The sequence below is a fragment of the Antennarius striatus genome, chromosome 5, assembly GCF_040054535.1.
Source record: "Antennarius striatus isolate MH-2024 chromosome 5, ASM4005453v1, whole genome shotgun sequence".
Classification (NCBI taxonomy): domain Eukaryota; kingdom Metazoa; phylum Chordata; class Actinopteri; order Lophiiformes; family Antennariidae; genus Antennarius; species Antennarius striatus.
This window is the reverse complement of record NC_090780.1, coordinates 19,574,119-19,589,084: the sequence shown is the minus strand read 5'-3', so window position 1 is coordinate 19,589,084 and position 14,966 is coordinate 19,574,119. Positions and strand designations below refer to the sequence as shown.

At 42.7% G+C, this 14,966-nt stretch overlaps 1 protein-coding gene across 2 annotated transcripts in view; it reads left to right on the top strand.

Annotated features, from left to right (window-relative positions):
• Positions 1-14,966, top strand: part of fgd5a (FYVE, RhoGEF and PH domain containing 5a) — a 28,150-nt gene that overhangs the window by 892 nt on the left and 12,292 nt on the right. For both annotated transcript variants that reach the window (XM_068314962.1, XM_068314961.1), the window contains exons 2-7: positions 1,023-3,729; positions 8,877-8,994; positions 11,010-11,068; positions 11,417-11,447; positions 13,977-14,128; positions 14,218-14,374. In XM_068314962.1, coding sequence (XP_068171063.1) covers positions 1,023-3,729; positions 8,877-8,994; positions 11,010-11,068; positions 11,417-11,447; positions 13,977-14,128; positions 14,218-14,374 — 3,224 coding nt within the window. The remainder of the gene's footprint in view (positions 1-1,022; positions 3,730-8,876; positions 8,995-11,009; positions 11,069-11,416; positions 11,448-13,976; positions 14,129-14,217; positions 14,375-14,966) is intronic.

Below are 14,966 nucleotides of genomic sequence, written 5' to 3'. Positions count from 1 at the left end.
TCTTTTTGCATTATACATATCCTGTTTTTTGCAGTTAGGTGCTTTGTCACACTTGGAACTGTTTTCTCTCCCAGTTTTATTGTTCTTTGTCACACTCAAGGGATGTTTTCAGTTAAGATATTTTATACTCATGTGTATATGGCTATGTATGCATTTCTGCATTAAGCAGTGAGGCTGTGAGAATCAGGTAAGAATTAGTAGAGAAGTGATGGATGCAATGCTGTTGATGTCCTTCCCCTGTGAACATCTTGTGTGAACTCAGGGAGACACTGAGACTAATGAAGCTCATGAACCTCACTTTCTGAAAAGACAGACTTTTGTGACAAACTGCTGGCGCTTAGAGAGAAAAAAAAGTTTAACCACTGACATTACATAGCACTTACTTCAAATAAATCATAGCAGACTGATGTTGAGATAGTGAGAGTGAGACAATGACTGAGAGTGAGAGAAAACACACAGATAACCAGAGTGCACACAGGGTTTAATAGGATGTGCGTCAGGTCAGGTACTAAATAACAGGAAGAGAAAAGGGGTGTACACACTTTGTTAAGTATGGGTGTGTTTCATGACATTTCTAAAGTTTGTTAGCCTGCCTTTGTCTTTAATGATTTAACAACTTACACACATAATTGTGAAGTCTAGTTTTGAATGCGAATTCATCACAGATTAAATCTGGCTAACATTCTTATATGTCATAATTTTGATACATATGCACACTTTTGGGTACATCGTTAAATTTGTTTTTAAAAATCAATTTGTTAAGTCTGGTTCCTCTATAAATGTCCAGAATGCATGTGTCATTTCCCAGACGAGGAGATGTTATTGTTCCTCCTCTAAGTACCCAGTGGCTCTGTTGTTTTTCCTGCTGATAATGTTCCCTGCAGCATTCTACATGTCACTTGCTTTTTTATGGGGCTTGGCTTCTTCAAATTTATCCTTATGTAAACTAATAACACATGAAAGAAATGTTTTTAAAGGCAAATTTAACAATTTTTAAATTAATTTTTATTCTCTGTACACAGGTTTTCAAAATACACCTCAAGTCCCTCGACCAAAGATCAGCAGCCATCTTACCATCAAAGTGAAGTCCAAGCTGATGTCCAGGCCGTGTCTTCCTGTTCATAGTCCAAAACCTCCTGTCGCTCCGAAGCCCAAACATGTGAGTGGGGAGCCCTGCCCCCAACAGAGCCTGAGCAACGGAGACCTGGCTCACTCAGATGGAGCGACGGAAGATCTCCGTGAAATGGCTAGTGAAAGTCAGGATAAGGAAGAAAAAAGTGAGGCTGGTGATGGGGTCAATGCCAATGGATACAATGACAAAGAGGATGCAGCAGAAGAAGAACCTAAACAAGAGAAGGAAATAGACATATTAGATAGTGATGGTGACAGCATTGGCTCAGAGGACACAGTCAAAGCGGATGATGGCTCGAACGTTGAAACTACTGAAGATGAAAACACTGACAATGACTTGAATCAGCCTGAAGGTGGTAATCACACTGATGATGAGAATGTAGTCTCACTTCCTGCTGAAACAGACAATGAAACAGGGGAGGAGGCAGACGATGAGGAACAGAGCTGTAGTGAAACAAAGGATTTACTTTGTGATTCTACAATACAGTCAGATGAACATGATGAGGAGGAAAGCTTTGCTCGAACCTTGAATGATAAGGACTGTGGTAATGGACTTAATGAAGTGGACAATGAGGTCTGTGAGCAGCGTTCAGGTGAGACAGAGTTTGAAGGTGGATTATTCGCGTTTGGATTCAGCACGCTTCCAACTGTAACTGAAGAGTATCCCTACGATGTGATTGGCCACACAGATACTGCTAGTGATACATGTGAGTCATGTGACCCAGCTGAATCAGGGGATGCAGACGTGTGGCAACCAGAACGGGCAACCAAAGATGTTTCTGGCTGTTTTCGATTCAAATCCAGCAGCGAGGATGTGTTCGGGCCGTATTCGGTCATTGAAGCCGTTCCGCCAACAATGGCTGACACGGTTGACCCAGAGTGGAGACAGGATGATACCGGTGATGAACCTTTCCATGAGGTGCAAACAGCTGCTGCATCCAACCAGGAGCCTTTCTATGTTTCATCTGATGATGTTGATGAACCAAAGGGTGGGCAAGGCTTCTCGAAACACGTTGAGATTGAGGAGGGCGCTGAGCAATCTGCTCAGCACAAAGAGAAAGCAAAAGAAGGTGAGTCTGCAGATGAGTATGCAGACATTGAAGACTCACTGTGCATTAAAGGAGATGACTCTGAGCAATGCGTCTCATCTGAAGATTACGTCGAGATAGGTGATGACGACGAAGAAGAAGAAACGGAAAAGAAACATGTAAAAGGAAAAAGTGCCAAAGAGAGGACAGCTAAACGAGACCAGGCCTTCCTGAGCAAGAGAGCAAGCTGTCAGCCTCGCCTGAGGTTGTGCAACATTACAGTACCGCCAGGCTTGGACTTGGGTCGCACCCCAGAGCTCACCAATAGAGTGGTGTTTGCACACACCACTGAGGCCTTTGAAGAGGACATTGAGGAACTGGACTGTCATATCGTGCCGTACTATGAAGACACAGACTCTGACAGTGAAGAACATATATACGAAGAGGCAGGTTTTGATTCAGAAGGTGAGAATTTTGTGACACTTGATCGGAAGAACGCAGTCACACGATCGCGTTCTTATTCTGGGAAAATTCCTGGTTATGTTCCTGAAACTGTACCAGAGGAGACAGTGACGGAGTGCCAGACTCAAGACTACTGTACAGTGGGTTTGGATAAGACTAATGAACAACTTAGCCATTCACAGCAGCCTGGGGTAAATTGTTCGATCCCATCTATGAAGTCTCACCGCTTTATGTTATATTCCCTGTCTTCTGAGCGTCCAGGATTGTCTTTGACTAATCCCACAGCAATTGGCCAATCTCTAAAGGATGACTTTAGGATGAAGAGGAAAGATGATACACTCTCTCTCCCATGCATCATAAACTCTTCTGGTAGCTTCTCCCAGCGTAGCCACCAATCATCCAGCGGTGTTTCCACACCAACCTCTCTGGTGGATATCCCACCACCATTTGAGCTGGCATACATTACTAAAAGACCGGTCACCAAGAGTTCACCATCTCTCCTGATCCAACATGAACCCAGCGATATACCCAAGAAAAAGAAATCTTCTTTCAAGCGCTTTCTAGCACTGAAGTTCAAGAGAAAGTCAGATTCAAAAGGTTTTAGTGATGTTAGTGTACGCTCTTCACGTTCTTCCTCCGAGTCCAGCCACCACGGTCCTTCACGAGTCATAGAGCTTGATCGCAGAAGCACTGGAAGCTCTCCTCAACCTCAGTCCCGCATAGTGAATCCCCATCCCCGCCCCTTAGATGTTCAATCCCCCTTTGTCCACCACCAGAGGAGTAAATCGTACGGCAGGGGCATTTCCAGAGTGGAGTCGTTTGAGGGGAATTCTCGGCGCTCTGCCATGCCATTGCCCTTGACCAAACCTCGCTCCATCTCCTTCCCTAGTACGGACACATCAGACTATGAAAACATCCCAGCCATGAGCTCAGACTATGAGAACATTCAGATTCCAAGCAGACCCACCAGATCCCGCACTGTGACTGGATTTTTTGAAGATCCGAACCGAACTTCAGTTCCCTCCAATGAGAATGACGGCTATGTGGATATGAATAGTTTCCCTGGGATTGACAGTAAACCACAGGCACCAAAAGCAGATCCGGAAAGGTAATATTAGAGTTTTTTGAAAGTAAAATGGTTTTCATGTTTTGTATCTCAAGCAAACCTGAAGGTGTTGATTTACACAAGTTACGAAATGTTCTAATTACATACTGTATCTTACCTAGCCAGTTGGGATATCTAAGTATACAAATACTTTCATTTTTATCTTTTTGGAATTTCAAATGCCAACTCACTCAAACGACCTCTGTGTTTGAAACACAGATCTATTCACTCTGAACAACTTCACTGTGAGAAGGTCTTTCAGCAAAAAAAAAAAAAAACAACTCCCGGATTATCATCAGATCAATGACCAACAGCAATTATTTATTGTGGTCTTAGATTACCTATTTTCAACATTATAAGTCATATTATGTTCTTATATATGATCATAGACCATGTTATTGGTCATTGTCTTGTGCATCACAAAGTTTACAAACTTGAGTCAAGCAGGTGAGTGGTTACACCTGCCCTCTTAAAATAAGTTCTTAAACCTTAACCTACTTGCACCAAACTTTAATGTAGACCCTGAAAGGCTGACAAATATTCATACACTGTACCTCAGATGAGCAGAGGGCATCTGGCTGAGCAGAACCAGCTCAGCCTCATGTAGGGAAGTGTAATGTGAGAGATGAGAGCTGCGGTATGTCAGACACCGCTGGTGTTGGGGAGATGGACAATGCTTGTGGGATGGCTTTCTGTTCTTTTTCATTTGACTGATTTAGAGGTCACATCTGGTGCTGCTGCTTCCTCTTCCAGTTTGAGGTGATAGAACAGGTAATAGCAATTAGTTAGCTCACTCAGCCCAGTTTTTTCGCATGATAGCAAGTCAGGATTGACTGCAATTAAAGAGAGAAAAGTGTGAAAGACTTCCTCTTACAAAAGAAAGTTGAGAAGAATAAAGAAATGAAGAGAGAACTGGGGGAGGGTATGTGTTAATAGAAGGTGCAGAATAGGAAGAAAACAGCATACAATAAAGTAATTACAAGGAGGGGGTGGGTCAAGTGAGAACAAGAGAAAAGGAGTAAAAGCAGCTCAAGTGTAATTGCTCTCCTGTACCTGACATACAGTATATGGTTAAGTTTAGGGGGGCTTTTATTAAAGTAGCTCCCTCCCCAGTGCTTCTTTTTCACCGAGCCCTGGAGGTGCCACAGCATTTACTGCAGCATGTGATACATTGAGAAATCACCACGGTCAGACTGTACCAAATTACACTTGCCTGTGCCACAGTTTCATCCACTGCGGACCACAGGCTTCCCCCAGTCCTAATAAAATAGTCGTGTTTGATGACCTGTGTGGAGCCAAAGAGACAGCCCATTACCAAGAGTTTCCTAAAAGGCTCAGGATAAGCTTGTTGTGTCATGCTTCTTCATTTCATCTCTCATCGTGGCCCGTGCTTTCGAATTTAAGTGTGGCTATTTGCTTTCCTGGATAGTTTGTCCACCTTGAAAAGGATTCAGTTTGCAATTCGTGTAATTTATTCAAACCCTTTGTGAACACAAAGCTCATAGCTCACCATTCCATGATTTCCCCTTGGTTTATTTTCAGAAGACTTTAATTTTCATACATTTTTCAACATTTTAAACGTACCTATTTCCCAGACAACGGCCCCTTGGTGTCAGCTCTTTTCTCAGTGATGGTGTCGATGTGGCTCACTGTGTGGTAGAAGTCTCACACCACTCACAATGATGCAAATAACCTATCTATCCTGTCAGCTCGCCTTTGCCGCATTCCCTCTGGATATGCTTTTGTTGTCACGGCCACTCTTTGGTGTGTCTGTGAGGGGCAGCTTTATGTTTATTGAGGTGTCAGTCTATACATGTGTGCATATATGCTTACAAAATAAGTCATGTGCCATCAGCGTAGGTGTCCCTGCACTTTCTGTGTATGCACTTGATCTAGCTGATGATGTTGGTGATTTATTGCAAACAAATTCAACAGTCTGTGTGGCTCCAGACCCACAAAAAAAGACTGGATTTCTGTGGTGAAGAAAATGACTGAATGGCTCCCAGAGTATGGAACACAAACGGGTTGTGTAGACAGTGGCAGACATGCATTTTAAGGAGTACTCACAAAGCTGGTGTGCCACATGCTTGGCTTGTTTCCACTTGTGTGATTAATGTATAACACCATTCAGACGCTACTTCAGCAAACATTCAGGCTAAGCTAACAAAGATGTTCATTAGTAAGCAACCATAGAGTAGAATAGAGAAACAAAAACCATGCTAATGATTCATCATAAGAATAACCAAGTTAGAGGAGTGTGAATGCTCACATGCATATGAACACCAAGTTACAAACCAGCGCTGCTTTATCAAAAATAAGGATCCTGCTGAGAATGCAGTCGCAGCAGAATTGTCTTTGCTGAGCAGTTGTGTGGAAATAAATGACTGTTCAAAGGATATTTTTGCCAAATGAATACAGAAAAAGTGTAAGATTTGAGATGTTGCTCAGCTGAGAGGCCATTACGCAGCTGCAGATGGACTCCTGCAGTAATTCAGATGTGCCATTGTCCTCATGCATGTACCTTAGCAATGGAGCTGTAACGCCATGCTCAGCAACATACTACTGTCAGCAAAGTTGTGACCCCTTTAGGGTCATTTTAACTTCAAGCAGTTCAACATAAACCTCTTCACGGTGATGACCAAACCCTGCCAAGACCTCTAAAACAGTTCCTCCACCCACTGTTATGTTAGCGTTAGTAGTGATGAGGGAGCCATCTGAAGTACATTGTTGTACTGGGTGGTGGCTGTGTGCTGTGTGGTGAGGTGGTGGACAGGGCGTGTCGTTGGCTCGCCAGGTCTGGTGCGAGGCGCTTCGAGGTTCATTGCCGGGTCATCCCCGGGGAGGAAGTGTACGGCCTAGGAGCTTCCCACAAGCCTGTTTACAGGAAATGCAGGATGAGGGCGAGGATCTGGCGGGAGGCTGAGAGGTGGAGATACCAGAGGACAGATAGGATGACAGGAGGGGAAGGGGATCACTGTGACGGGGTGGAGGTTCCCAGACTCTCCCTTGAACAACAAGGTGAGGTGTGGTCTGGTCAGAAATGCCTGGTCTGCTGTTTGCGTGACTTCCGGAATTATAAATCAACTGACAACAAGAGGTCATAACGCCATACTTTCATCTGTGGCTCCGAAACACAGCCCATCAGCATGAATTAACATTTATATAATCTAAAAACGTCTTTACATCACATATGAGTCAGCGACGTTGGGAACCCCGGTGTCTTCTCAAATCAATTCATCACAAGCTGTCACAACAGCCACAGGCTAAACGTAATCATCATCATTAAAAGCAGCAAACAATCCGAAACTGCTCCCATTCCCTCAATCCCCTCATCAGCCCCCAATCTTCGATGGTTTGCAGGCTAATGAGGCTATTCACCTGCTTATGTTTCCCATAATAGCACCACTGCAAGTAGAAAAAGGCCTGTCAGATTGCACCTAATGCATATTTTAATACTCAGAGCTTAGCTCAATTGAATTACATATTACAAGCCTCATCAAATTCAGAGGAGATTGGTGGGATACAAGTCTTTCATGAAGCCATTCGCTCCTCCAAATTTGACACAGTAGATTAAACTTTACCATGTTAAAGAAGACATTGCATTCTGCTGGCATAATGGCATCACCTTAATAGTCTTGTTAAAGGTCTGTACATATTACCATGTAAAAATATCATCTATTTAAAGCACATATAGGAGTATCATATGAACAGAGCTCAATGAAGCTTTATTTGGGATTTTGCGCTGTGGGGTATGATGGTGAGTAAAATTTTTGGAAGAATTTACTGGATTTTAACTATTTACAGTCTTTTAAAAAATTATTATTTTTTTTTAGCTTTCTAACTGCAAAGAGACACTGTAATACACTTGACACAACATGCCATCATAGCACAGTTGGTGTAATTTCACAGGTGGGTGAAAAAGGTGAAGGTGAGGTTTCTCACTTTTGAAGGAATTCCCTTCACATCTGATATAAATCAAAGCTTAAGAATGTTTTCATAGAAGCTCTGCCATTCTCTTTAATCCATAACATCACCCAGTAGCCCACACAAGCCTGACCTGTCAGGTTTGAGGTCAACCATGAGTAATGGCCCATGGACACTGTCTTCAGCCCACTCTGATATATACTGTGTGTGTGTGTGTGTGTGTGTGTGTGTGTGTGTGTGTGTGTGTGTGTGTGTGTGTGTGTGTGTGTGTGCGTGCGTGCGTGCGTGCGTGCGTGCGTGTGTGTAATTGTGATTTGGCATAAAATTCATTAAATATGACTATGCCTGAATGGAGATGGAGTGGCATTCTACTACCTACTGCCCTGCATACAAAAAAATGAGAAGAAATCCCAATTGCCAAAACTCAAATATGACAGGTTTCTTATCACAACAACAAATATGTGATGACCGGTAACTTAAAAAAAAGATTTAAAATATGTAATTTAATATGAAAAGAGTTGACATTTGATTATCACGTAACCTCCATAACCTTTTTGCATTGGAAGATCTGTAAAGTTGTTCAAATTCGTTTTTTTATGAACAATTTTCAATTTTTTTGCATTAATCACATTCCTCTGAATAACCAACTAGAAAATGAAAAGTTAAGAACTGTTTTCATGTAAATTGAAACAGTTAATATGAACAAGTATTCCCTAAAAGCCATATGGCAGAACAAGGCATCCGCAGCTGTTATCTAGCTGAACTGAAAACACCTGTTATCATTCTGGCGATGTGAATTTGGTCAAGCTTGCTCTATAGGTGTTAATGGGCCAGAGAACATTAGCAATTACCACAGAGAGCATTTAAAAGGATTAGATGTGAAATGACCTAAAATGTGGCCCCTCAGGTAGAAGGATTACCAGTATATGGACACAACTGTGCCATCTGTGAAAATAAGGAATCGTGAGGGGATTACAGATGACTTTGAAGAGTGAAAAGGTTCAGTGATGCACACAGGAAAAGAAAAAAATGTACATTTACAAGGGACTTGTAAGTGCTTTGACAAAGTGGTGCTACAAAAATAGTGTATATGGAGGATATAGGAGTCTCACTGCTCTCCCACTTGAAAACAGTCAGTGGGAGGGCATTATAACTATCCGTACAACAGTGTGGATACTGGTATGGTACCACATATTTATATTTCTGCATTGTCTTTCCCTTTACAGTGCTTACACGGAGCCTTTCCCAATAAATCCTGTCTCTGCCGGGCCGTCAACCGAAGAAGACCACGGGCGTACCTCGGAAGAAGAAGAGGGGACTGGGGAGCAAATGTATGACCGACAGGTGAGACATACAGACCGACTGAAGGCAGTTCATTCTCAGCTGCCGCCCATCCCCGCTCAACATAATGAGCAGATAAGGCTGTAAGGATCTAATCAATTGTTTTAGTTGCATTAACAAGCCGTTTTAGATGTGCATCTATGAAATAAATAAGAATTACATGATACGATTATAAAATAAGGAGCCAGAATCCAATATTTTGTGAGATATATGAGCTAAGAGTGTAGCTGTAATTTCCATCTTGTACTCAAATCACAAACGGCAATTGGAGATTTGATTCGGTCTTCATGTTCAGAACTCATGAATGATTTTTTTTTTTTTTGGTGCTGAATATCATTCCTTTTATCATCACGTATCTGGCATAAGCACCAGTAAATGACCGTAAGCTGCATCTACACAAAGATGAGCCCACCTGCAGCTGCCGTGGCATTTGTTATAACCTTCAGCTATAATAAATTCAAGCAAAGCCCCAACAAAAGAATCACTCAACGCGACGTCTGCATTGTCGCACAACAAAAAGGATGCTGGATTGACCACATCAAAATTTATGGGGCAACCTGAGAGCTCAACTATGTAAAAAGTTTTATTTGAGATGCATGCGACATTAGCTTCTGTAGCCTTGCAGATGAGGACGTTAAGTGTTAAATAGACTGACATTTGTCAAGTCTTTTCAAAAGATGAGCGTGCTTTGCGTGTTTGCTTTGAACTCGTGGAGATCTGGTTGTAATTTCCTCCTTGATCTTCCCTCTGATCTTCTGTTTGCTTTTATCCATTGTATCTCATGTTTTTCAGTATGACTCATTCGCCACTAAGTGTTTTGTCATTGTGATTGATTTCGGGTGATTCTTCATGGTGCTGTTCCTCTTGCCTGGAGAGCTGCTCTCTCCTCGTACTCTTGTCCCTCCCTGGACTCTTGCAGAGTGTAACCTTCGTCTCTTCTTGCTCACAGCAGTGGGCTTAATTTGTTCATAACCTTCATACCTTCAAGGAGAATGTTAAATGTTCTACTGTGCTGTACAACTGGGGCAGGATTTGGGTTATACAACATGATGATTGATGCAGGGGTAAGGTCCATGTTGCACTGCGATGGCCTTTTTAAATAAAAAATTGAAATGTATGCACGATAAGAGATGACACAGTGAAGACAATACAGTAAGATAAAATGTCACTACACAGTCCTGATTGGGTGCAACAGATGACAACCATAAGGAACCTGACACTCAACTTTGACTGTGTCTCAAAGGCAACTGTAATGTCTCAAGAGTGCAATATTTAATCACATTATTACAGCTTTGCTGCTGTTATCACCTGAAGTGGTACCCCCAAACTAAAGGACGGTACAAAGGAACCATGTTGCAGCAAATCAGTGATGGATCCCACCCTTCCCTGCTGCTACTACATCAGCCTGCTACTCCCATCGTTTCCTAGTTTTTGTTTTTCAAAGAAAAAACAAAGAATAAACATAAAGGAAGAAGACCAGAGAGACTCCAAGTGGCTCCAGGAACACTTTTATCAAATGAAATCGTGTTTTGTTTTTATTTTGAGGAAATGAGGATCAGCCTTTCTTTACGTTTCTTTATTTGTAAAATGCCCACTTAGGAAAAAATAACCCTGATAAAGCGCAGGGGCTTTGCCGGTAAACCTCTAAATGGCTTGAATGTTATGTTTTGGCTCTGATGTTTTGAGACCCTTTGATTAGCCTCTAAATCAATGGGCAGCGTTGTTGTCACCGCACACACAGACTCTCATACATAATGCATCCAAATTTAAAAGTCCCCTATTTGAGAAAGCCTTCATGTCTGCGCTTTGTCGTAATGAAATAATCAGTCTTATTTTGACAGCAGAAATCTAACCCAAAAAACAACAACATGAATTTGCTTCTTCTTTTATTTTTGCTACTATCCTTGGCTCCTACATGTTCCTGGCTCCCTGTTTGGAATGAATAAGTGTCCACAGAGAGCTTTTCACCATTTGCTGTGTTCATTCATCTCACTCTGTTCTCCCTCCCCGTCCCCCAGATTGATGGCCGGTCGCGAGCCTTCTACGTCGCCAAAGAGCTTGTCGACTCCGAGAGACTGTGAGCATCTGCATGGCGGATTTCCCCATTTTCACACTTGCCCTGCATGTCATCACATAAAAACACAGTGCATCCAGATGTCACTTAGTGTCCCTATATCTGTTCTCCTATTGGTTCCTATGGTTTCTTTCCAGTTCCTTCATTTTTGAGTTGCAGACAAACTGTCAATTATAGAAACATTTGTGTAACGTATTAAATCCAGCACTTCTGCATGGTTAACCATTCGTCTGATGTACCGTAAGTCATGTAATTTAGTCAGCCTCATAAACAGCGGGATGTTATTGTGTAGAAGGTTGTAAAGTCAACACTTTAATATAATGTTATCTCTTTTTTTTCTTCTTTCCCCAGACATGTCAGCAACCTCAAATCCCTTCAAGAGGTAAGACAACCTTCGCTGCAGCCGTAAACATGTCTCATTAGCTTTGAATGCCTCCTGATTCCAAACCTGTCAAACATTCTTGAAAACCTGCTGATAAAATCATGCGATCCTGTGTGTCTGCTCCCCAGTCTCTGTCTCCCTCTCCTCCTCCTCTTACTCGTCCTCCTCCCCCTCCCCCCCACTGCTCCAGTGATCTGTTCAGGTTTATCAGTGTTGTTGCAGCCAGATCTACTTCCTGGTCTTGACATAGTTGACATGTTGTCCTCTGGTGTGGTCAGCTGCATGATGGAGCGAGCTTCCATCGGGTTCTCTTGCCGATCCCTGTCTCAGTTTGATATTTGTAATCAGATGAGCAAATAAACTGGAAATAAAGGCCACGCAGAAATCTGTTGGGCCATTTACTTTGAGAATGTTTGAGCTCCATATGAGCAGCACACAGCCGAAAACATTTTCCAGTCAGTAGCGCAGCAAGTGTAGTTAATGGAGAAGAGAAGATTCAAAGGTGAGTCGCTGAAAGTACCTCAAAGTCGACGATGCATCACAGCCAAGTGTTGTCATCTATTTCCATCATTTCTCTCTTGTTACCTGTCAGATGACAGACCGCATCCCTGCACCGTCAGGGAGAATATTCACCAAACTCCGCATAAATGTCAACTAGTTTACAAAAAAAAAAAAAAAACATTTTGAATTTGAGTCAGAGGAGCGGTCGCACGTTTTAGAGAACAGTGTGAAAGTCTATAATGAGGTGATGAGTTCTCGTGCGCATGTGACAGGAAGACTCATTGTACCCAGAGAAGCCCATCAGTCAGCCGGCACCATCTAACCTTGAATAAGGTCATAACCTGAGTTTCTGATGTTTTTGCCCCCTCGCCATGATTTATGGATGCCTGCTGTTGGAGCAAAAGCATCAGATTTGTGTAATGTATGATTGGAAGCCATTATACAACGACTAATGCAAATATTATACAGCGGAGCCGTCTAATAACCAGATATCTGAAATCTCATCGTGATGCTCTATTGAACTAATTAGCGCTTGCGTTGCCGGATCGCAGACAGAAAAAATATGCTGCGAGTCAAAACGTGCATCGCTGCTTCAGAAATGACATTTTGACAACAAAGTAGCCTGAACTATTAAATCTATTTTTCTATGTAAATGATATTTCACTCCTGAACAATGTTACTACACTTGTTAATTGAGTCTCTGCCACCTTTCGGAGGTGACTCTGAGGCCTTATTCATCAGCTGTCGTGTATGTGTAGAGTGTTATAAAGGCTTATTATTGTTCCAACAATGATGTGTTGATGTGTTCCTCTGTTGGATACTGACTGACTCATAATTAGCATGACCTGAGAAATTCATCCGGGTAACACAACATGAACAAACACGTAATGGGGAGGGGGGGGGCGTTATGCGAGAGACACACATGAGCTATTGTTCCATTGTTTGATAAGGAATAACAAGACCACAAAGAATTTCCAGACCCCGTCTCCACATAGGAAGGGAGGCCGTGCTCCTCCTCTTAAAGACTTTTCCCTATAACAGCTTTTGAAATATTAGGTTCAGACTCATTTATTCTGACCGGGAACACGTGACCTCTGAGCGGCAACTGCTTTTGTTTTCTTCTTGGCCTGCGTTACACGAGGAAAATAGGGATGAGATGGAAAATGAAACTCCTTACACTCGCGAATGTGTGTGTGTGTGGAAGATCTGGTCTGCATCTGACCGCTAACGTAGCCGCTGTCCTCCCCGGCAGACGTGATAAATGTTAACTTAAATGCCGTCCATTGTGCATGATCTGTCATGCTCTGAAGTGGCCAGTGTCACCCCATTACCTCACTGCCAACTAGGACAACTCTGTTTGTTTTATGTGTGTGACTGACACAGAACTGGAAGACGGGCCCCAGACATTTATCCCTAACGGACATGACAAAGCTTCATGATGTTAGTTTTCCAGCCAGCTTTGCCCACAGAGAAAGCAGAGATTTATCTATTTTATCATCTATTTTTGTTCAGTTTGCTGAGTAGATAAATGAACTCCCTCCTGCTTCTTCACTCCATGACTCCATGCATCAATCCAACAGCTATTACACTCGCAACCATTAATGCATGTTTCCTCTACTTTATTTTTGCTGACTGGCATCAGATGGGCCCAGATTCAGTGAATTTAGGTCCTCATTTGCAGAAACATGTAAAGTGAGGATGATACACAAAGCGGCATCGAGTCATTGAGCTCCAAGGTCATTATGCAAAAACGCCTGGTGTGCAGGCAATGCTGCCTCACCTAAATGCCTGGACCGAGCCCGATGTTGAGCCCGATGTTGTGATGATTTGAAGGGAGGGTGACAGGAAGGATGTTTAAGGAGGATCGGACCCCCTCCTCCCTCTTCTCATTCATTAATTCCTGTATGCCTTTCATTTCTCCTGCATTCCCTCCCTTCCTCTTTTCATCTTAACTGCCATTTCCTACATTCCTTTCCACACTCGCCCCTGTTAAAAAAAAACAAAACTTTCTTCCCGTGCCTCATACAGGACTTTAGGTCAGCAGTGACCGAGGCGGTGGGTGAGGAAGGGGAGCCCGTGCTTGAAGAGCACAGATTAGGAGAGATACTGGGTCTACTTCCCCAGGTCTACAGCCTCCACAGCAGCATCCTCGCTGAGCTGGAAGAACGCATCAGTCAGTGGTCAGAGAGAATGTTTCTTTTTATCTTTAAATCACATACTGTACACAAAATATATAATAAAGTCATGACTAATTTTCACATTTGTGTAGGGAGGAGAGTCAAAGGATTGTGGATGTAATCCTCTCCCGGCGGGAGGACTTCGGGGTGTTTGACACCTACATCTCAGAGTATGATCGCAGCATGTCCTTACTGGAAGAGAGCTGCAGGAACAATCTGGCTTTCACCGTCATCGTCAAGAAATTTGAGGTAATAAACCACCGAGTAAAGCAATTACAGCGTTTTCAGATAAAGACAGCTCTTAGGTTCTCTTCCCTTATTCCAGGAGTCAGAGTGAAACCTTGTGGGTGTTTCCAGACAGCACCGATCACACCTGGTTTTTCTCCTCCTCGCCCAGTCGGCACCTTTCAGCTGAGGTTTTGTCACCCAGCATGCACGGGGAGATAATGCCTGTCTAAACCTTCTCTATCACAGCGTTCTCTATGGGACTGACCTTTCCACCGTCATGCTCACATATTTCAAACACACTCAACTCCAGCAGCTAATTTCTTTTGTCCGGATCATCCTAGATCCTTACTCGCTTCTGGAAAGCTGCAAAGTGAGATTTGAGAAACAAGATCGAGGGCTAGTGGAGGTTTTTTTCTAAAACCACAGCAGCAGACCACAGATTATGTTCTTGGTCTCTATATCCTTTAGCTGGTAACATTATTTTAAGAAATGTCATAGATTAGAGCACAGACGTCCAGCAATAAATTTCTCTTTTCCCTGTAGTTTTCATCCTGGTTTTCAAAGCAGATATCAAGGTTAAGGTCAGCTGGAATAATTATTTTTTTGTTTAATC